At 46.9% G+C, this 22,858-nt stretch overlaps 1 protein-coding gene across 3 annotated transcripts in view; it reads right to left on the reverse strand.

Moving 5' to 3' along the window:
- Nucleotides 1-14,128, reverse strand: part of YAF2 (YY1 associated factor 2) — a 38,059-nt gene extending 23,931 nt beyond the window's left edge. The window contains exons 1-3 of one of the 3 annotated variants that reach the window (XM_077472463.1): nucleotides 13,761-14,128; nucleotides 13,488-13,613; nucleotides 7,765-7,803 (exon numbers count right to left, since the gene is read on the reverse strand). In XM_077472463.1, the coding sequence (XP_077328589.1) occupies nucleotides 7,765-7,803; nucleotides 13,488-13,613; nucleotides 13,761-13,786 (191 nt within the window). In that variant the 5' untranslated portion in view covers nucleotides 13,787-14,128. Of the gene's footprint in view, nucleotides 1-7,764; nucleotides 7,807-13,487; nucleotides 13,614-13,760 lie in introns of all 3 variants that reach the window. The other 2 variants (XM_077472462.1, XM_077472464.1) reach the window with 2 other exon arrangements.
- Between the last annotated feature and the right edge of the window lie 8,730 nt (nucleotides 14,129-22,858).

Consider the following 22,858-nt stretch of genomic DNA (forward strand, 5'->3'; position numbering starts at 1 on the left):
TGGAACATCCCTTTTAAATCCTTCCACAGCCTATCACAATATATCAAAAACACCAGCAATAATTCAAACTGTCTCTTGGGACTGAGCTGAAATGATCACAAAGATGGGCTGTGGATGGATTCTTAAACCTTAATGCATTTCCCTTATGTGCTTCTTCTGAAGGATGTTCTAAAAGGCAAAAAGACAAAGTAAAGCATCTTTTAGACAACAAAAAGTGACAGCAAGTGTGTTCTGCAGTGACCACGTGGGACTCCTAGGAATCCACAATACTAATTAAATAGATCTTAGTGTAACGAACACTAGATCATAATAGCACTTTAAAACAAAGGATAATACATTTACCCCACTTTCTTTAGGTCCTAATATGCTCCGGCACATAAAGCCCTGGTTGCTTTCCAGCGGCAGCTATTATTTCTGAGGGCATGCATGGTGCCAGCACATGCTGATTAAAATTCCAACAGTCACTCCATCCATATTTAGCTCTCCTTTATACGGAGGATGACGGTGTGGTGGATGGGGATTTTGACAGCCGGCCACCATTTAAATTTGGCTCATACCAGCGGTGTATAGGATTTAGTAAATTTTTTGGGGCTATACATGCAGAAGCATATTAGGACCCAGTATAAATAGGATAAATGCATTATCATTTGTTTTACCAACACTATGATCTAGTTGATCAGTATTGTTGATTTCTGGGATTCCCACATGGTGACTGCATTACATGCTTGCTGTCACATGGTGGCCTAAATGGCTTAATTGCTGTACTTGGCCTTTTTTACCATTATTTTAGAATATCACATAAGCAAAACACGTTGCGGTTAAGAATCCTTCCACCACACATCCTTGTGATCATTTTAGGTCAGTCCTGGAAGGAATTTTAATTATTGCTGCTTCTTGGAGTAGTGTTTTTGATACATTGTAATAGATAAGAAGGCTGTGGATGGATTTAAAAAGGGATGCTCCAAAAGTATCATATGCTGTATGTCTTGTAAAATATGTACTTGACGACCGTCTCACGTCGATATAAGTCGGCAGAACAGCATGGCTGGCCAAAACAACATATTGGTATGTTGCTCTCTTTAAGGGACCCACCAGAGACGTGCCTGCATCAGTGTGGGACCCGATCCGCGTGGCCGGTGGGCATGATCACGGGCACGAGAGCCAGCATGGGGATTTGTATGTGTAAATGCACAAATCCCTGTTCTTTCAGGGAAGAGGAGACATATCGTTTGTTAATCCTAAGTAGGAACAACGATATGTCTCCTCCCCCAGTCAGTCCCATCCCCATACAGTTAGAACACATGCAGGGAACACACAATTAACCCCTTGATCGCCTAGTATTAACCCCTTCCCTACCAGTGACATTTATACAGTAATCAATGCATTTTCATAGCTCTGATAGCTGTATAAATGTCAATGGTCCCAAAAAGCGTCCGATCTGTCTGCCGCAACATCACAGTACTGCTAAAAAAAAAAAAAAAAAACAGATCACCTCCATTACTAGTAAAAAAAATAAAATAAAAATAGAATAATAATAATAATAAAATGCCATAAAGCTTTAAAGCTTTCCCATAGTTTGTAGATGCTATAACTTTTGCGCAAACCAATCATTACGCTTATTGCTATTTTTACCAAAAATATGTAGAAGAAAATATATTAGCCTAAACTGATGAAGAATTTTGTTTTTTAAAAACATTTTTGGGGATATTTATTATAGCAAAAATTAAACAGTTTGGTGGGGTTTTTTTTTTTCAAAATTGCCGCTCTTTTTTTGTTTATAGCGCAAAAAATAAAAACCACAAAAGGTGATCATATACCACCATAAGAAAGCTCTATTTGTGGGAAATAAAGGGCCCACATTTAGTTTGGGTACAGCATTGCATGGAAGGAAAAGCTAGGAGAATGCAGTGGGTGATTTTACCCAGAAGTTGGAGCAGTTACCTGTCAAAACCAGGCACCTGCTCCCCAACCCCCCCTCCCCCCACTCCCCAAAAAAGTGCTAAATATGGCAGTGGAGGTGGAGGGTGCAAACAAGCAGAGCTTCCCCTTTTGGGTGGAGCTCCGCTTTAAGTGGTTTTTAACAATGTAGAGGGCCAATTTTTCCTCCTTCGTAGTCAGTTTTTGATAGGAATAAATAATTTATTTTCAGGAATTGTTTTGTGCAATGACATGTCCTTTAACCACTTCAGCTCCGGACCAATAAACACCTTAAGGACCAGAGGTCTTTTTGCAATTTCGCACTGCGCTGCTTTAACTGGTAATTGCGCGGTCATGCAATATTGCACCCAAACGAAATTTGCGTCCTTTTCTTCCCACAAATAGAGCTTTCTTTTGATGGTATTTGATTGCCTCTGCGATTTTTTTTTTTTGCGATATAAATGGAAAAAGAGAGAAAATTTTGAAAAAAAAAAGATATTTTCTTCTTTTTGTTATAAGAAAAATCGAATAAACTAAATTTTAGTCATACATTGAGGGCAAAATTTATTCAGCCACATGTCTTTAGTAAAAAAAATGTCAATAAGCGTATATTTTTTGGTTTGCGCAAAAGTTATAGCGTCTACAAACTAGAGTACATTTTCTGGAATTTACACTTTTAATTTATGACTGCCTATCTCATTTCTTGAGGTGCTAAAATGGCAGGGCAGTACAAATCCCCCCCAAATGACCCCATTTTGGAAAGTAGACACCCCAAGGAAATTGCTGATGGGTATGTTGAGCCCATTGAATATTTATTTTTTTTGTCCTAAGGGATTGAATAATGACAAAAAAAAAAAAAAAAAAAAAAAATTTTTTACAAAAAGTTGTCACTAAATGATATATTGCTCACACATGCTATGGGCATATGTGAAATGACACCCCAAAATACATTCTGCTGCTTCTCCTGAGTACGGGGATGCCACATGTGTGGGACTTTTTGGGAGTCTAGTCGCGCACGGCACCCCGAAAACCAATCACCACCTTCAGGATTTCTAAGGGTGCAAATTTTTGATTTAACTCCTCACTACCTATCACAGTTTCGAAGGCCATAAAATGCCAAAATAGCACAAAACACCCCAAAATGACCCCATTTTGGAAAGTAGACACCCCAAGCTATTTACTGAGAGGCATGTTGAGTCCATGGAATATTTTATATTTTGCCAAAAGTTGCGGGAATATTACAAACTTTTTTTTTTTTGCACAAAGTTGTCACTAAATGATATATTGCTCACACATGCTATGGGCAGAAGTCAAATTACACCCCAAAATAAATTCTGCTGCTTCTCCCGAGTACGGGGATACCACATGTGGGGGACTTTTTGGGAGCCTAGCCACGTACGGGACCCCGAAAACCAAGCACTGCCTTCCGGATTTGAATATAAAATGCTACCAAAAAAACCTGTTAGCGATGGCAGGGATCAGGCCTGACTCTGCGATCGCTGCAGTTATGTGTTTAGTGTTTTGTAAGTGACAGTGATCGATCGATACTGCACTGGGGTGGGCTGGGCAGAGGGGCAAAACGCAGGTGCTAGCAGGTATTTGGGCTGATCCCGCTAACAATGCGTTTTTTTGGAACCCTAAACTGCTGGGGACGCTAGTATAGATCTGATCAGATCAGATATTGATCTGTTCAGATTCTATACCACTACGGGAGGTGTATGCTTTGCGTGTGGGTGTTAGCGGTTCTGGCACTAACCTAGCGCTGCCTGGGGCGACGCAGACCCTGACCCTAAAACCTAATTGATATCACCCGCCGGGTGATCAGGGGGTTAAACCTTTATTGGGTAATAAATGGTGGGTGCCCTGATGCTATAAAAAACAAACTAACCAGAGTCACCCGTAACACTTATACGGTGATCAGTGGTGAAAGGGTTAACTAGGGGCAATCAGGGGGTTCAAATTTTTATTAGGTAGTATATGGGGGTCCCTGGCGCTATATAAAAACCTGACGGGGAACCTAAATAACTAACTGGCTAACCAGCGTCACCAGTGACACTTATACTGTGATCGCTGGTGAAAGGGTTAACTAGCAGCAATCAGGGGGTTAAAACCATTATTGGGTAGTATATCGGGGTACCTAGCGCTATAAAAACCTGGCGGTGAACCTAAAAAAATAACTAGCTACCTAGCGACACTGATGCAGCGTTCAGAAAAATTATCGCTTAGTGACACTGGCAAAAGGGGGTGAAAGGGTTAACTAGCGGAAATCAGGGGGTTAAAACCATTATTGGGTAGTATATCGGGGTACCTAGCGCTATAAAAACCTGGCGGTGAACCTAAAAAAATAACTAGCTACCTAGCGACTGTAGCGACACTAATGCAGCGATCAGAAAAACGATCGCTTAGTGACACTGGCAAAAGGGGGTGAAAGGGTTAACTAGCGGCAATCAGGGGGTTAAAACCATTATTGGGTAGTATATCGGGGTACCTAGCGATATAAAAACCTGCCGGTGAACCTAAAAAAATAACTAGCTACCTAGCGACAGTAGCGAAACATGCAGCGATCAGAAAAATGATCGCTTAGTGACACTGGCAAAAGGGGGTGAAAGGGTTAACTCTAGGGGCAATCAGGGGGTTAAATCTTTATTGGGGGGTGATAGGGGGCTACCCTGGACCTAACACTAACTGTCCTGACAGTTTTTACTGTCACAACTGACACTGAATGCATTGATCAGTAAAGAAATGATCAATGCAATCAGTGACACTGTGACTGGGGGGATCGGGGGGGGGGGGGGTTTGTGTACCTGTGTGTACCTACATGTCAGTGTAGTGTTGGTGCACACTTACTATTAGTCTTCTCCTCGTAGTCCGGTCAAAAAGACCGCCCCGAGGAGAATGACATCACTTCCTCCTTCCTGTGTAAACAATACACAGTGGGAGGAAGCTTCTCATTGGCCAGGAGCGATCCAGAGGGGGTGGCCGAAAACGAACGGCCATCCCCTCATCACGGAGCGCTCCTGGAGCGAACCGGACCTCCGTAACCAGCGGGAGGGGGTCCGATCGGACCCCCCACCCGCTGGAAGGCAATCACGTACATCTACGTGATTGTGCCTGCCTGTGCCATTGTGTTGACGTACATTGGCAATACGGAGGTCCTGAAGTGGTTAAAGAGGAAGTAAACCCCGATGAGTTTACTTCCTCTTTCATTCCCTGCAAAGGTAAAGCATAATGAGACTACTATGCATCGCATAGTAGTCCATTATGTGTCACTTACCTGACACAGGAACCAGCGATGTCACCGCTGTCCCCTGTAGTTCGGCGCATCCATCTTCTCGGTGGGTCTCGCTGCTCCACCACTGTCATCCGGCGAAGCCGCGATGATGTCACTCCCGCGCATGCACACGGGAGCCGCCACGCGCGGCATATCGCCCTTGACGGGTGCCGCACTCAGTGCGCCTGCGCGCCAATGTCTACAGCGCATGCGCCGTAGACAGCGGTGCCTGTCTTTAGGCAAATATCTCATAAACCGTGTAGGTTTAGGAGATATTTCTTGGACCTACAGGTAAGCCTTAATCAAGGCTTACCTGTAGGTCAAAGTGTGTTGTAGGGGTTTACAACCACTTTAAAGATCCTCCGTGTTATATGCTGACGATGCCATGCTGCTATTGGGGGATATGCGTCGAGGTCCCTGGATGAGGCCATGAAGGTGGTTAAGAAATTTGGGTCGTTCTCGGGTTTAGTGATTAATTGGACCAAATCGAATATTATGTTATTAGACTCTACCTCTTTGCAAGATCCCACACTGCATGACAGTAGGTGGCTACAAAATTTAAGTACCTAGGCATATGGGTCACCCCACAGCCATGCGAATACATACAGTTGAATCTCTCCCCGTTATTAAGTAGGATCAGGGATAAAACGAAAATATGGGCTAAATTAAAAATGTCATTGATAGGTAGAGTAAACCTCATCAAAATGATTTTTATGCCACAATTATTGTACATCTTACATAACACCCCAATGGTAATTCCAATTAAAATGTTTAGAATAATTAACTCCTTATTTAGAGCATTTCTTTGGCTTAACAAACCTCCCAGAATAAGATTGGAACAGCTTCAGAAACCCAAAGAGGTGGGAGGGCTAGCCCTTCCCAACCCATGGCTCTACTATTTAGCTGCCCAACTTCAACATATTGCTTGTGCCACCTCACACGGACAAGAGGCGGGGGGAGGTCCCACCACTGCTCTCCTGACACACACTACGGGCTCGGGTGGGGTAGTTGCGGGCCTAGAGACCTTATCGTTCGCCAAGTCAAACAGGCAGTTTCCAACGTACGCCCTGATTCAGAAAATTTGGAATAAAACACGCCAATTAAAAGATGTGGAGGGCTTCACGGAGTACAGTCCGACATGGAATAACCGGTACTATGGGGAGCTGCTTGGTTTGACTTGTGCTGAACGTTGGAGACGATACAGAGTGACCCACCTAACTCACATTTTTACTGGGGGTAAATTACTCCCCTTTGCAGAGTTGAGGGAAACATATGGTGTCCCCCAGGCTATGTATTTCTATTATTTGCAACATGCCGTTAAGGCGCAGGCAGGAAACAATTCCTGGATACAATCTCCTGCCCCAATCTTTCGCTATGTGATAGAAGTCACCAGTTACAAGGGTTTTATATCCAGTTCATATGCTATGTTACTTAATGCATTTTTACCCGGTTTCCCAGCAAAGGTGACTGCTTTATGGGAGAGAGATGTAGGAGCATTTGAGGAGGACCAATGGGCTGAGGCCCTACAGGCAATACAGGGTTGCTCGCTGAATACGGCACAGCGATTGTCACAATTGTACATTGTAATGAGGGTGCACCGTACGCCGGCCAGACTGTACAAGATGGGGATTGGGGAGGGAGATCAATGCACCAGGGACCGGGGAGATCTCATTAATTTACTATGGCGCTGCCCCAAATTGCATATATATTGGTAGAGAGTCATCGATACTCTCAATGGGGCCTTCATGGTGGCAGTGCCACAAGATCCAAAGGTGTGTATCCTAGGTATACTAGACGACCTCCCAATAGAGGCGAACCCTAAGGAGGCCATATGTAGAGCCCTTTTCCAGGCCCGTAAACGTATCCTTCAACACTGGAGAGCGAGTGACCCCCCCGAGGTTGAAGGAATGGATAACCCAGATGGGAACCACATTAAGTATGGAAAAGTACATTTATCAACACAGGGGCTGGGTAGGAAAATTTTAACGGCTATGGGGTCCTTGGCTTAATACCCCCGGGTTGTCCCCCTTGGAGCTGGTTATGGATAGATTGCTTATCTAAGATGTGTAAGGAGAGTCATACATGGGGATAAAGAGATATAGAGGAATAACAACTGAATTGGTGAGGGCATGCCCGGCTGCACAGGGGTTGAGGCCTGAATGGGCCATATTATGCCTTTAAATTGGTATGCTGTTTATATAGGAGACTATTTATATCATAGTGGTATGTGAAATTAACAAGCGAGAAGTACTTTTCTTTGTATGCTGTATGAACATGTATGGTATTTTGATTCTGTGATTGTCATTTTTATTTTTTGTACCAATAAAATCAGTTTAGAGGGAAAAAAATAAATAAATAAATAAAGATCCTCCACCTGAAAAGTCCCAACATTATTTGGCTTTCCCCAGGTGAATCAGGGAAATAGTGATTAGTATATGTACAGAAATTAGGGATGTGGTGGTCAAATAATGTAGTCCTAACTATAGTGGATGTTCAGCCAAAACCTTCTCGCAGCCACAACCTTAACCTAATGTATATAACCCTGTAAAGGGGGGAAAAAAATTCAGTATACTTACCTTTTTCTGAAGCCAATCCAGTCCAGTCTCCAGCGGCAACTGCTGTGTAGAGAGAGAAAGCCATTAACGGTTGGAAAATGCCTGGGAAGTGACGTCACCCATAGACTTATTATGAGGCTTCTGTTGTCAGCTGACTCTCATGCACACTCCCCACACACTGAAGCCGCCGCAGACAGCTCAGCCTGGGACTGGACTGGCTGCAGCAAAGGTAAGTATAGCGATTTCTTCCTTTGCAGGGCTAGATAAATTAGGCTTAGAATGTGGCTGAGAGTAGGTTTAGAGTTAGAAAGGTTTTGGCTTCCACTTTGATCCTGCTCCCACCCCCATTCTAACTATCCTGTAAAGGAAAGAGGTCTATACTTGACTATTGGGAGGGTGGCTTGGTCCAGTTACATGATCTCTCTAGTTGGAGCTTCAGCGAAGAGGAGAGGAGAAATCGCCGAAGATGGCTGCAAAGCGTAATGACTCCATCCATAGGCTTACTATGGGGCATCTGTTGTAAAATGTCCCTGCTCTACATTAAAACTGGTGCTAGGAGCTGATCATGTGACCAGACCAGAGAACCCTTTCCTTTACAGCATGGGGCCCAACCGCTGGCCACATCTTGCTCTGGGATGGTAGGTCGACAAAAGCCCAGATCACAGGTTCCCAACCCGCCATCCCCGAGCATCAGTGTGAAGAACGGAGCCACCGCTAGAGGAAGCAGAGCCTATGCTTTCTGTATAGCACCAGCTCCTTCACAAGCAGAGTGATACCAAATGTATTCCACCTGTGTGACAGGAAGCATCGGCTCTGCTCTCTACTGCAGCCGCATGCTTCTGTCACACTGATGCTCGGGGATGGCAGGTCGGGACACGGGAACCCATGACATGGGACAACAGCAATCAGTACCAGCCAGCAGTACCAGTAATCAGTACCGGCCAGCAGCACCAGCATTCAGTGCCAGTACTAGTCATCAGTATCAGCCAGCAGTAACAGTAGGCAGTACCAACCACCAGTACCAGTGCCCACCAGCAGTTAACAGCAAGCAGTACCCGTCAGTAGTACTATCCGGCAGTATCCAATATCAGTGGCAGTACCAGCCCTGGAGGACAGCCAGCTACAGCCACCAGCCATAACCGCCTGGGGGACAGCAACAGCCAGTGATATCTGCAGGAATCCTGAGGAAGAAGTGAAGATTGAAGTCAGTTGAGGTGCCGTTAAACTGCAGTGCATCAGTGTGAAAGCAGCCTTAGACCCCTTTCACAAGATCGGTCCAATTGGGTCCGCCTGTCTGTTTTTCAGGTGGACTCGAACGGACTCTCCATTCACCTCTATAGTAGTTGCAGATGTAAATGGACTTGTGTCCATTTACACCTGCCCATCTTCAATCTGATCTGCTTAAAAAAAAATAAAAAATAAAAAAAAATAACACAGCAGGGGACCAGACTCCTTCCGTCTGGGCGGATCAGATTGGAAGGCCCTTAGGCCCCTTTCACACTGGGGCAGTTTTCAGGCGCTACAGCACTAAAAATAGCGCCTGCTTTAACCCTTTTTTCGCCCGCCAGCGGGGGTTAAAACCGCCCCGCTATCAGCTGCATACCACCGCTAAAACAATGGTAAAGTGCCGCTAAAAATAGCGGCACTTTACTGCCGACGCCTGCACCGCCCCAGTGAGAAAGGGGCCTAAGGGTTGAGCGGGCTGTGTCCATGTCTGCTCTACATACGCAGAGTGGACACAGACCTGCTATCCACCCTTTACGCTCATTGTGGCACGTGACCATTTACCAAGTCGCTAAAGTGGCCCTCGCTTCTCAAAAGGTTGGACACCCCTGTTTTACAGGGTAGTTAGAATAGGCTTATAATGGGGGTGGAAGCAGGTTTAGGTATAGCTAGTATTTGTCTGGCCTATTTTAACCACTTGCCGACAGCGCACTATACATTTAATGCTACAGTGCAGGATGACTGTGCAGAATCATGTTTATATATGTATTTCAGGGTAAGGGGCGTGTGCCTGCCCAACTGTGCTGTGATGCATTATAGCACATTCCGATCACCGGGTCCCGGCGAATGACTGACTGCCAGTACCTGGTGATCGGCTCTGAGCTTCCCTGAACACAGCTATGTGAGTCTAAACAAAGAGCTGTGTTCAGTGGCAGGGGAACAACTAGATGTCCAGTAGAAGCAGAGAGTACACACAAACACTTGTATATTTAACCACTTTAATACTGGGCATTTTCGCACCTTCCTGCCCAGGCCAATTTTCAACTTTCAGTGCTGTCACTTTTTAAACTATTGCGCAGTCATGCTTCACTGTAACCAAACTAAATTTTTATAATTTTGTTCTCACAAATAGTTTTCTTTTGGTGGTATTTGATCACCTCTGCGGTTTTTATTTTTTGCTAAACGAATAAAAATAGCCTGAAATTTTTTTTAAAAAAGTTTCTTTGTTTTTGTTATAAAATTTTGTAAATAAGTATGTTTTCTCCTTCACTGAGGGGCACTGATAAGGCAGCACCAATGAGATGGCACTGATAGATGGCACTGCCGGGCACTGATGGCTGGCACTGGATTTCAATGATAGGCATCACTGGCAGGCATTTTTCAATGGCAGTGATTGGCAGATGCCTGTGCACTGATTGGCATTTCCTTGGTGGTCTAGGGTGGCATACCTGGTGGTCCAGTGTGGTGGCCATCCCTGGTGGTGCTGCTCTGATAAACAATCAGCACAGATCCCGTCAGGAGAGCAGCAGATTGGCTCTCCTCTACTCGTGTCTGTCAGACGCTAGTAAGGAAAAGACGATCAACGGCTCTTCCTGTTTACATCGTGATCAACCGTGATTGGACATGGCTGAACATGTGGTAGAGAATTGCTGTCAGAGACTCTTTACCTAGATTGGAGTTGTGGTGTCAGACTGACCGACCACAACAATGATCACCGCCTTGATATCCTGGCGACGTCATATGATGTCCGGTCAGGATAACGCAGCCACTTTACAGACGTTATATTGCTATATGGCAGGTGGCAATTGGTTAGCCCCTTGATAGCCCTAGATATTAACCCTTTCTGCCCAATGTCATTAGAACAGTGACAGTGCATAACATTAGCACCAATCACTGGTTAGGTCAGTGGCAGTTAGTCAGTGCCACCCCCCCCCCCCCCCCACTGCACCAGTTAGCGTCAGATTTCCCACCACACTATCGCAATCCCATATTATTCGTTTAAAATAAATGAATAAAAATTCTAGTATATATTCCATAGTTTGCTGATGCTATTCTCATAAATCAATACACACTTATTGAGATTTTTTAACCAAAGACAAGAATACTGTACTAATATTTATTTTTATTTATTTTTTTGGATAGGTTTTATAGCAGAAAGCAAAAAATATATATTATTTTTTTTCAAAATTGTCGGTTTATTTTCATTAAAAAAAAAAAAACAGTGGGAATCAAACACCAACAAAAGAAAGCTCCATTTGAATAAAAATAATACACATTATATAAAATTTAGTTTGGATACAGTGTTGCAGGAACGTACAATTGCCAGTGAAAAAATAGCGCAGTGTGGCATAGCAAAAAATGGCCTAGTCATAAAGAGTAAAATCTCCTGGAGCTGAAGTGGTTACCTTTATTAGCCATTTGAGATTAAGTAGCTCTTCTGCTTGATCGGACCACACAAGCCATGACCACCCATGAGCCTGTTTTCCTTACTTGGACAACTTTTGGTCAGTCCTGACCACAGAAGACCAGGGACGTTACACAACAGCTGCAGTTTTGGATATGCTCTGACCCAATCCTCTAGCCATTATAATTTGGCCCTTGCCTAATGGCCCAAATATCAGGCAGCATGGGCTGGTTCAATAGAAACCAGACATTTGGTTCATGTGTACGGCAGTCGGCCCAACAGAAGCTGGCTATTTGGTCAGCTTCTGTTGACGAGTCAGGACTGAAAATGGTCCGACGATCGGAATCCAACCAGTGCTCTCAGACAATGAGAGCACTGGTCGGTGTGACAAAGGGGGGGGGGGGGGGGGGTGGTCAGAACACAATAGCGCAGTGGGGGAAATCTCTGTACTGACATTGCATAGTTAGTACAGAGGCTCCTCCCGAGCTCTTCAGTTTTTTTCGTTCAGGTTGCTGTGATGAGGCACTAATGAGGTGGGTTGAACAGAAAAACACTACTAGTGTGTACTAGGCTTGACTCCTCGAGAGGGCCTTGGCGCCAAGCAGTCTCATTTTGGGTGCAATAGTGCAAATAGAGCTGTGCTGAAAGCATGTGCTCCTGGCACAGCCACCAGCGGCTAACGGAAAACGGTTGGGAGCTTTCCGATCATGTGACCGCTGTGGCAGCCAATCATGGCGGACACGTGACCTTTGCCTCTCCTCCTGGCATTCTAAAACTCTTAGACCCCTTTCACACTGGGGCGTTTTTCAGGCGCTTTAGCATTGAAAAAAGTGCCTGAAAGAACCCTCATCTGCAATCCCAACGTGAAAGCCAGAGTACTTTTACACTGAGACGCTGCACTGGCAAGGCGTCAAAAAAAGTACTACAAGCAGATGCGCCCGTGCAGTGCCTCAGTGTGAAAGCACTCGGCCTTTCACATTGGGATTGCAGATGAGGGTTCTTTCAGGCGCTTTTTTTTAACGCTAAAGCGTCCGAAAAACGCCCCAGTGTAAAAGGGGTCTTAGGGGATCGGCAGGCACTGGTTCCAATGGGTTAAAGAGAAATTACCCCCCCCCCCCCAAATAAATCAAAGTCAGCAGCTACTAATAGCTTTTAATACTAGGGCATGTACCTGTCCAAGCATCCACTGGTGTCCTCATGAGAGCAAAGCCTTGAATCAGTTTTCAGGTGCCGGCACCGTAATTTTTGCTAAGGGAAAGATGGCTGAACTGGATGGACTTGTCTTTATTCAACTTTACCAACCATGTATGTAACTAAGGAAACCAGCAGTAAAGCCTTGCGACTTCACAGCCAATATCCAATCACGCTGTGCTTTGTGAATGGGCCGAACTTCTGGCTGACTTCGCCACGGTGAACTGAGCTGGGAGCGGGTACCTGTCCAAACCAGATACCCACTCCCCCCCTCCAAAAGGGTGTTAAATGTGACAGACAAGTGGAGCTTCCCCTTTTTGTTGGAGCTCCGCTTTAAGGCAGGCAGTAGATTATGCTGGTTTCTTTCCTTCAACCATGGGTTGCAGGAAATAAAATAGCTTGATTCCTCCATCACAGTCACTGTTGATAAGGGGGGGAGGGGATTATCCCCCCACCATCAACAATGACTGCAATGGGGAATCAAGCAATCCCTCCCACACCGCTATTGTGTTCTTCTGGTGGGAAGCCTTCCCTCCCTGCAAAACCCAATGCCACCAACAGTCATTAGGTGACCAAAAAAAAAACCCACCAGGCTGATTGTACTAAAGTTGATCGGCGGATTGACTTCAGTACAACCAGCCTGCCCATAGACAGATCAAAATTTGGCTGATCCCTGCTCAACTGGATATTTGATCCATCAGTTTAAGTCACTGAAATCCTTGCACTGACAATTGTTTCTGGATTTCAACACATCAACTTCAGGGACAACATGTTCACTTGCTGTCTAATATCTGCTAGATGCCATTGTCATGGGATCATCAATGTTACTGATAATGGTGTGGTGATGGGTAGTCCTGGGGGTCAGTCATACAGGTAATAATAATGTAGAGTCCAGGAAGATGGAGGCAGGAGAAGTGAGACTCACCGAGTGGAGGTCCCCTTGCGCACATCACACATCAGGCACTTGAAGGCCTCGGCGCTGTTCTTGAAGGTGCAAACGCTGCAGTCCCAGTATCCTTCGTCTGAGGAGGGCTTCGGCTGTCGCTTCGGTCTGTGGGGAGACACACACGGGTCACATACACACAGGTCCCATATATATCTATTTATACAGGTCCTATACACACAACAAGGCCTCTCCCCGTCCGCCCGCCCTCCACCCCGGGACACCCGCCCGCCGTGTCCCCCCGGCACCGCTCACCTGGTAGGGCTCTTTTTGTCTCCCATGCTGTGACGGACGAGGAGAGCCGGAGGCCCAGCGCTGAGGCCCGGACGGCGAGGCGGGAGCAAGCGGCTGCGCCGACCGCGATCCCCCGCAGCCAGCTGTCCGCCGCCGCCGCTACCGCCGCACGTGACCCAGTCCGGCCAATCACAGGGCGCCCATCGCTGAGCCAGGACAGCCGGGGAGGCTGCTAATTGAGATCGGCGGTCGGAGCGCAGTCAGTCAGTGAGAGAATGATTGTGAGGGGAAGGAGAGACCTGACATGGCCGAGAGATAGAGAAAGAGAGGATTCAGTGTGAGACACGGGACGGCTCACGGCGGGGCATCATCCCCACACATGTCAATACAACAACAGTCAGTGGGGAGCGCTGTGCTGTACATCTACACAAAACCCACTACTCACCTCTGAGCATAGACACTATATGTATATAGAGAGCAATGAGCTCACTCCGGGTTATATCACTGTGTTCTGTTATAGTGTGCATCCATTCCCCAAAACAATCCTGAACTGTATTACACTTTCCCTGACCTTAGGAGGTGGTGCCAGCCTAGGCCTAGTTTACACTCAGGCTCCTTTCATTCGGCATTTATCTGCACTGCAAATTCCAGCAGCAACAATCTACTGATTCCTGCGGCCGAAATACGCTGGGCGCTTCACCGATTCCTGCGGCCGGGATACTTGGGCGCTCCACCGATTCCTGCGGCCGGGATACGCTGGGCGCTCCACCGATTCCTGCGGCCGGGATACGCTGGGCGCTGCACCGATTCCTGCGGCCGGGATACGCTGGGCGCTGCACCGATTCCTGCGGCCGGGATACGTTGGGCGCTGCACCGATTCCTGCGGCCGGGATACGTTGGGCGCTGCACCGATTCCTGCGGCCGGGATACGCTGGGCGCTGCACCGATTCCTGCGGCCGGGATACGATGGGCGCTCCACCGATTCCTGCGGCCGGGATACGCTGGGCGCTCCACCGATTCCTGCGGCCGGGATACGCTGGGCGCTCCACCGATTCCTGCGGCCGGGATACGCTGGGCGCTCCACCGATTCCTGCGGCCGGGATACGCTAGGCGCTCCACCGATTCCTGCGGCCGGGATACGCTGGGCGCTCCACCGATTCCTGCGGCCGGGATACGCTGGGCGCTCCACCGATTCCTGCGGCCGGGATACGCTGGGCGCTCCACCGATTCCTGCGGCTGGAAAACGCTGGGCGCTCCATCGATTCCTGCTGCTGGGATACGCTGGGCGCTCCACCGATTCCTGCGGCTGGGAAACGCTGGGCGCTCCACCAATTCCTGCGGCTGGGATACGCTGGGCGCTCCACCGATTCCTGCGGCTGGGATACGCTGGGCGCTCCACCGATTCCTACGGCTGGGATACGCTGGGCACTCCACCTATTGCTGTGGCTGGGATACGCTGGGTGCTCCACAGATTCCTGCGGCTGGGATACTCTAGGTTAGTGATGGCGAACCTTGGCACCCCAGATGTTTTGGAACTACATTTCCCATGATGCTCTACTATACTGCAGGGTGCATGAGCATCATGGGAAATGTAGTTCCAAAACATCTGGGGTGCCAAGGTTCGCCATCACTGCTCTAGGTACTCTACCAATTCCTAGGGCTGGGATACGCTGGGTGCTCTAGCAATTCCTGCAGCTGGGATACGCTGGGTGCTCCACCAACTGCTGTGATTGGGATATGCTGGGCACTCCACCGATTCTTGCGGCTGGGATATGCTGGGAGCTCCACCGATTCCTGCGGCCGGAATACGCTGGGCGCTCAACCGATTCCTGCGGCCGGGATACGCTGGGCACTCAACCGATTCCTGCGGCCGGGATACGCTGGGCGCTCAACCGATTCCTGCGGCCGGGATACGCTGGGCGCTCAACCGATTCCTGCGGCCGGGATACGCTGGGCGCTCAACCGATTCCTGCGGCCGGGATACGCTGGGCGCTCAACCGATTCCTGCGGCCGGAAGACGCTGGGCGCTCAACCCATTCCTGCGGCCGGGATACGCTGGGCGCTCAACCCATTCCTGCGGCCGGGATACACTGGGCGCTCAACCGATTCCTGCGGCCGGGATACGCTGGGCGCTCAACCGATTCCTTCGGCCGGGATACGCTGGGCGCTCAAACGATTCCTGCAGCCGGGATATGCTGGGCGCTCCACCGATTCCTGCGACCGGGATACTCTAGGTACTCTACCAATTCCTGTGGCCGGAATGCACTGGGTGCTCTACCGATTCCTGCAGCTGGGATACACTGGGTGCTCAACTGATTCCTGTGAATGGGATACACTGGGCACTCTACTGATTCCTGCAGCTGGGATACACTGGGCACTCTACCAATTCCTGCAGCTGGGATACACTGGGCACTCTACCGATGCCTGCGGCCAGGATACACTGGAAATTTACTGATTCCTGCAGCTGGGATACACTAGGCATTCTACTGATTCCTGCAGCTGGAATGCACTGTGCATTCTACAGATTCCTGCATCCTGGAAATCTACAGATTCCTGCAGCCGGGATAAACTGGGCACTCTACTGATTCCTGCAGCTGGGATACACTGGGCACTCTACTGATTCCTGTTCCCGGGATACACTTGGTAACCTAATTCCTGCCTCTGGCTCATGCTGGGCCTCAAAGTCCCATGGGCAATTCAGGTTTCTTGTGACATGCTGTGCACTTCACCAATTCCTGTGGCCGGGATAGACTGGGTACTCCACTGATTCCTGCTGCTGGAATACAATGGACACTGGACAACATACTGATTCCTGCGGACGGGATACACTGGCTACTCTACCAATTCCTGCTGCAGGGATACACTGGGCACTCTACCATTTCCAGTGGCTGGGATACACTGGGCACTCTACTAATTCCTGTAGCTGGGATACAATGGATAACCTACAGATTTCTGTGGCTGGGATACAATGAGCATTCCACGGATTCCCTTGGGCTGGCCATAGATTATGCAGCTTTTGTTTCTTCAACCACCAGTTGGAGGAAAGAAAATTTCTTGACTGTGTTGATGGGGGAATTCCTCCTGCTGCGCTATTGTATTCTGACAGTGGGAGGTTTCCCTGCCATCAGAATACAATCATCACTGCTTGTGGCTATAGCCGCCTGCATTGATCGAACAAAAAATACATGACAGGCTGGATGTACTGAAGTCCATCAATAGATCACCCTCAGTGCACACAGCCTACCCAAAGATGGATCGAAATTTGTCTGGTTCCTGCTGAACTGGCCACGTTTCCATCCTTCTATGATCAACTTCAATCTAACATAGCAGTCGGAGGGGGGTTGTTCCCATGCCAGAGCAAAATTATACCCCTGTTGCCTTCAGCAGGCAGTAGTGGCACTGAACACAACCTAGTCAAGTGAATGAAGACTGTTCTGCAATGCACATGGTTGTGGTGTGGACTTTGCAGGGTTAAAACAGGAAGTGAGAAGGTCACATATCACCTCCCTGCCGTCTGTCTAAAAACACCCTCTGAAAATTAAACCACGGTAGATCGCTTTTCAGAGGGCAACATAAGTGTAAACAGGCCCTAGTCAGGGGTGAGTAAAATTAGGCAGTTGAGCTGTTTTTTATATCCCCCTTTAAGCTGAAAAGGCAGCCAGTTGAGAATGTACACATGCTGCAATGCTTTGCAGCACGGAAAAAATGATCCCCCCAATTGCATTCGGGTAGCAACACTGTTGTCACCAAACGCAACCAATTCAAGTCAGTGGGTCCTGTGCTGTAACCGTGAGCCAAACGCTAGGCTCGCAGTTCAGTTGTGCAATATTTCCACCTTTTCAAGCCCTTCGTTTACTTTTTTCAGGCATTGTTTCTCCTTATTTTCACCTGGTAATGCTGCAAATAACACTTCCTGTTTACACTCATTTCTCTATTGTGTCTATGGAGGCAGCCATGGCTATCACAATCTGGACTTCTAACATTTCTGCTTGTTTATTCATCTCTATTACATAGGGAATGATGTGATAAGTAGTCCACACGAATAAGGTAACATTGTTTTTTGGCTCTTTCACATGTAATTAGGGCCGGGCAGCCGATTCATGAAGCTGCAATTAGAGGTGTGGCCCAGAAACCTATACAAAGCAATAACAGGATGAATGGTGGGTTGCGCAGCTGTCTTCTGCTCTTCGCATTTATCCACACATTGAGTAGTTACCTGCAGCATTTTGAGACGGGAATGAGGCACAACTACTTGCAAACGTATGCAGGCATAGGACACGCCCCCTGTCACACCCCCTTAAAGGAGAATTAACTAAAAAAAGGTTAATTAAATCCATAAGGATTTTTTTTTACCACTCCTATTCCTTTAAATTGGCTTTTAAATTTACAAATGCAGCAATTTAGAAATTGGATGAAAGGTTTAGCATTGGGAAACAATTTTGAAAGATAAAAATTGCATTTTAGATGCATCTATATGGATGAGACCAAAATGAGGGGCAAAGAGGGACATTGCTCCAAATCAGGGACAATTGGGAGCTATGCCTGCAGTAAGGGATAGATGTCTAACCCTGAACACAATAGGGGGAATTTAAAGCAGATCTACAGGCTCTTTCAAAAAAAAAAAAATCACAAGGATACTGCATTTCCAGCAAAATTAGCGGACATATTCTGTACATGTTAAAAACATTGCTAAAGTGAAATCTATTGCAGCCATCACATCTAAGGACTGGTAGTCTGCATATATCAATGTATGGTCAAGTTTACGTTTTTATAGCGGTCTTGTCTTCAAGTTTGTTTACTGTAAGGCCATTGTCTATTGTACCAAGGTATAAGCATGATCGGCTCTCAAAAAGCATAAACTAGATAATGATTGTCCATCTGGGCTGACCTGTTTGGCCATAACATCAAATCCCTCATTTACACTAAAGTGACAGCTATGTTTTTTTCATTTGAGACTTTCTAGGACGTGCTACAAAAACTTAAAGCAGCGCTGCACTCAAAATTTCAAAAACTGGTGTCAGGCAGGGGTTTTATTTCGTTGACAGAAGAGACCTATAAATGTTTTCCCCCGTCTGTCAGCAGTAATGTACACTGAGCCTTGCATGCATAGCTCAGAGTACATTTATGCTCCTGTTCTGTGCTGTAATGAAGGGGCTCCCATGGGCGGCAGTGACATCACTGCAGCTCAGCCATTCAAAAGGCTCAGAAAGGAATTCAACTTGATCGTCTTACATTTTCGTTGCAGACAATACCTACCATACAGAATCTCCTCAAACCCCCCCCTGTACTTTCAGTGTATTGCAGTAAGAAGTCTCCTTACACAAACTTGGGTTTAAGGATGAGGTAGGTTGATACCTTGTGAATGTTTTTCGACATTTACAATAAAAAGGACATTTTCTCACTCTCTCCTTTGACTTTTTCAAGCAAGATGGGGTTCACAACGTGTCTTCTGTCTGGTGAACCCATCTATCACCCCTCTGTTTCCCTTTATTTGTTCTCCCAACTTTATTTGTACCCCCTCCCCGCTTTGTTCCCCTACCCTTAACCTTATTTGCTGTCTTTGTACAATGGAAAGCTGCTGACCTTTCCTGTACATATGTCTCCTTGATATGCATGTCAAGGGCAAGGTTTCTATTCAGCCTTTAGCTCCCCTAAAGACCCACGACAAAAGGTACTACGACCTTTTGATAATGTTATATTTTGTAACATTGATTATAATGTTTTGCCTCACATGTGTAGTGATACCCTTCAGCTTACTACCACCAGTCATTATCACTGTTTCTTTATTGTCATCTTCTCCTACTATTGGAAGGCAACATGGTTTAATATAATATTTCTGAAGTTTTACTACCTGGTTGATATAGCCATTTGATCTGAATTGAAATTTGTCATTTTGGAATGCCAGTACAGCAGGTTTACGCAGCAGGGATATTCAACTGAAGAATGCATATCGGAAACTTCACCTGGAAGAAAGGAATCACAAATACCCCCTGGCGGGGGAGTAGAGCTTGGTTTAAAACTACCTGATATAATGAAGATTGAAGTGCCCAATTACCATGACTACAAACAAAGCTTCAAAGATCAGCTGCTGTTACTGATTTCCTGAGTTACAGAACATCAAAAGTCAGCTTTTATCGAAAGATGAACCAGATCAGGATCAGTGATTCATGGACTATTTGCTGCCTCTAGTGGAGATTACAGCATGCTTCCTGGAGGACGGCAAGAGAAGAGGATGCCCTCTGATCGATTTTCATTTTTCAGAATGCTAGCTAGCCTGGAAGTGGGTGTTTGTGTGGGTGGTGTCTGAATGGGCTTTAAAAGTATTGGCCAGCCGGAGCGATTCCTCTTGCCACATTGAGCCCAGCTGAAAGCTACCAAATACAGTGGATGACCTTACGTAAAGTATCATTTCCGTTCTTTTGTTTTATATGCGCTCTAATTTTTTTTAGTGGTTTATGTTAGCATTTCTACTTTCTTGGGAAATAAACGAGATCCTTGCTTATTTAAGCGTGGCAGCAGGGGATTTACAGGAATTGGTAGGGCAGTGTAGAGGAGGTCAGTAGAGTAGAGGACCAGGGTCAGTGGAGCCGAGGACAGAGTTCACCACTGGCAGGACAAGACATGGGGATCACTGCTCGAGAGGCACAGTACAGGGATCAGCTTAGGGAACTTGGTAGAGCTCCTTTCCCATCCCAGCACCGCACATAGCTCCTCCTCAAATTACACACAGCCACGATCTGCCTGGCTGCTATATTGCAGTTCTGACCTGTGAAATTCTCTGCCAGGAATGGCAGTGTATCTGCAGCAGCCAACTACAGCCTGTGCACATCGTCACTGCGTGTAAAGGAATGTGGTTGAGCAAAGCATCCAGGGTGGGCAGAAGGCACAACTGATATTTGGGGGGTGGGTTGGGGTCACGCAGCACCACCACCCTAGATCTGGCCACGGTGCTCAGGACCCAGATCCAGAAGTGAAATGCATCTTCCAGCCCCTTCCAGACTCCCAGCAGATGTGGTATCATTCCAGGAAGCGAGGCCATGGCACCCCTGGTCCCAGAACTGATGCCCACACTCAAAACAGTTACTGGACTCAACAGTGCCACCCGTGGAGCCATGTGGCACTATACAAACTTATGCCAGAGCAATACAAAAAACATTTCAGACTTACCTTCAACAAAAATTCAGAGACAGCAGGATCCACACAGAGGAAAACTCTTTTGGGGGCAACATCCTGAGAAAAGAGGCCTATGGCCAGAATGAAAGTGAAACAGCTCTGGCCTACCTTCAAACAGGCAACTGCAAGTCCAAGACCAGAGAAAGAGCACTGAATAGAGATATAAAATTTCTGAAGACATTAAAATTTTCAGAAAAAGGAAGAAAAAAAAAAATTAAAAATTAAAATAAATAAAACTAAAACTTTCAATATGTAAAATTACTCTACACTGTTTTTTTTTATTTTTCTGAAAATTTTAATGTCTTCAGAAATTTTATATCTCTATTCAGTGCTCTTTCTCCAGTGTAAAAAAAAAAAAAAAAAAAAAAAAAAACAGTGTAGAGTAATTTTACAAATTGAAAGTTTTTTTTTTAACACTGGAATGTGAAATGCATTGTATATAAAAGTATCATGCTTTAACCACTTAATAACCGGCCTATAGCCGATTAACGGCTATAGGTCGGTTTGCTATCTCTGAGAGGCCGTTAATTAACGGCCTCCCGGAGAATCGTTCAGGGGGCGCGCACGCCGGAACATCCGTGCTCGCCGAGTTCACGGGACCCGGCGCAACACGGATCGCGGTAAAGGACCAATGGCAGCGGTCCTTTACCACGTGATCGCTCCGTCCAATGACGGAGCGATCACAAATGTAAACAATTCGGCTTGCCGGGTCAAGCTAAGGTCATCAGTCTCCTCTCCTCACACCGATGCAGCGTGAGAGGAGAGGAGAACATTCCAGTGAAAATAAAAAATAACCGTGAGTGCCCAGCAGTGCCCAAATAGTGCCACAACAGTGCCAGAACAGTGCCAGACCAGTGCCATCTATCACCTGTGCCACATCTGTGCCACCTGTGCCACCTTTGCCACCTCTGTGCCACCTCTGTGCCAGCAGAGCCACCCCAGTGCCACCCCAGTGCATACCAGTGCCACTACAGTGCATACCAGTGCCACACCAGTGCCACCTGTGCCCATCAGTGCCACCTGTGCCCATCAGTGCCACCTGTGCCCATCAGTGCCACCTGTGCCCATCAGTGCCACCTGTGCCCATCAGTGCTCATCTGCGCCACTGCAGTGCCACATCAGTGCCGTCTGTGCCCACCAGTGCCCACCAGTGCCGCCTGTGCCCACCAGTGCCGCCTGTGCCCACCAGTGCCATCTGTGTGCTAATCAGTGCCACCAGAGCCACACCAGTGCCACCAAAGTCACTATAGTGCCCATCAGTGCCACCTGTGCCCATCAGTGCCACCTGCGCCCATCAGTGCCACCTGCGCCCATCAGTGCCACCTGTGCCACTGCAGTGCCCCATCAGTGCCGCCTGTGTCCATCAGTGCCGCCTGTGTCCATCAGTGGCGCCTGTGTCCATCAGTGCCCACCTGTGCCCATCAGTGCCCACCTGGGTGTTAGCTTTCCAAAATGGTGTCACTTTGTGGGCGTTTCCATTGTCCTGGTGCTCCAGGGCCTTCATAAGTGTAATAGGTGGTTGAGGTATTAGATGTGTAATTTATGCTCCTAGAACGCCTGAAGTTGCTACTTCAATGTTGGACTTGTGTATGTGGCCAGGCTGTGTAAAAGTCTAACACATGTGGTATCACCGTACTCAGGAGGAGCAGCAGAATGTATTTTGGGGTTTCATTTGTGGAATGTATATGCCGTGTGAGAGAAATAGCCTGGTAAAATGACAATTTGGTGTGAAAAAAAATTAAAATAAAAAAAATCTTTATTTTGCAAAGAATTGTGGGAAAAAATTACAACTTCAAAAAACTAACCGTGCCACGTACTAAATACCTTGGAATGTCTACTTTCCAAAAAGGGGTCATTTGGGGGGTTTTTGTACATTACTGGCTTGTTAGGGTCTCCAGAAATGAGATAGACTGTCAGTACATCAGCTGTGATCAAATTGATACATT

The sequence above is a fragment of the Lithobates pipiens genome, unplaced genomic scaffold (genome assembly GCF_037356315.1).
Source record: "Lithobates pipiens isolate NorthernLeopardFrog02 unplaced genomic scaffold, aLitPip1_a1.2 Scaffold_8, whole genome shotgun sequence".
Lineage (NCBI taxonomy): Eukaryota > Metazoa > Chordata > Amphibia > Anura > Ranidae > Lithobates > Lithobates pipiens.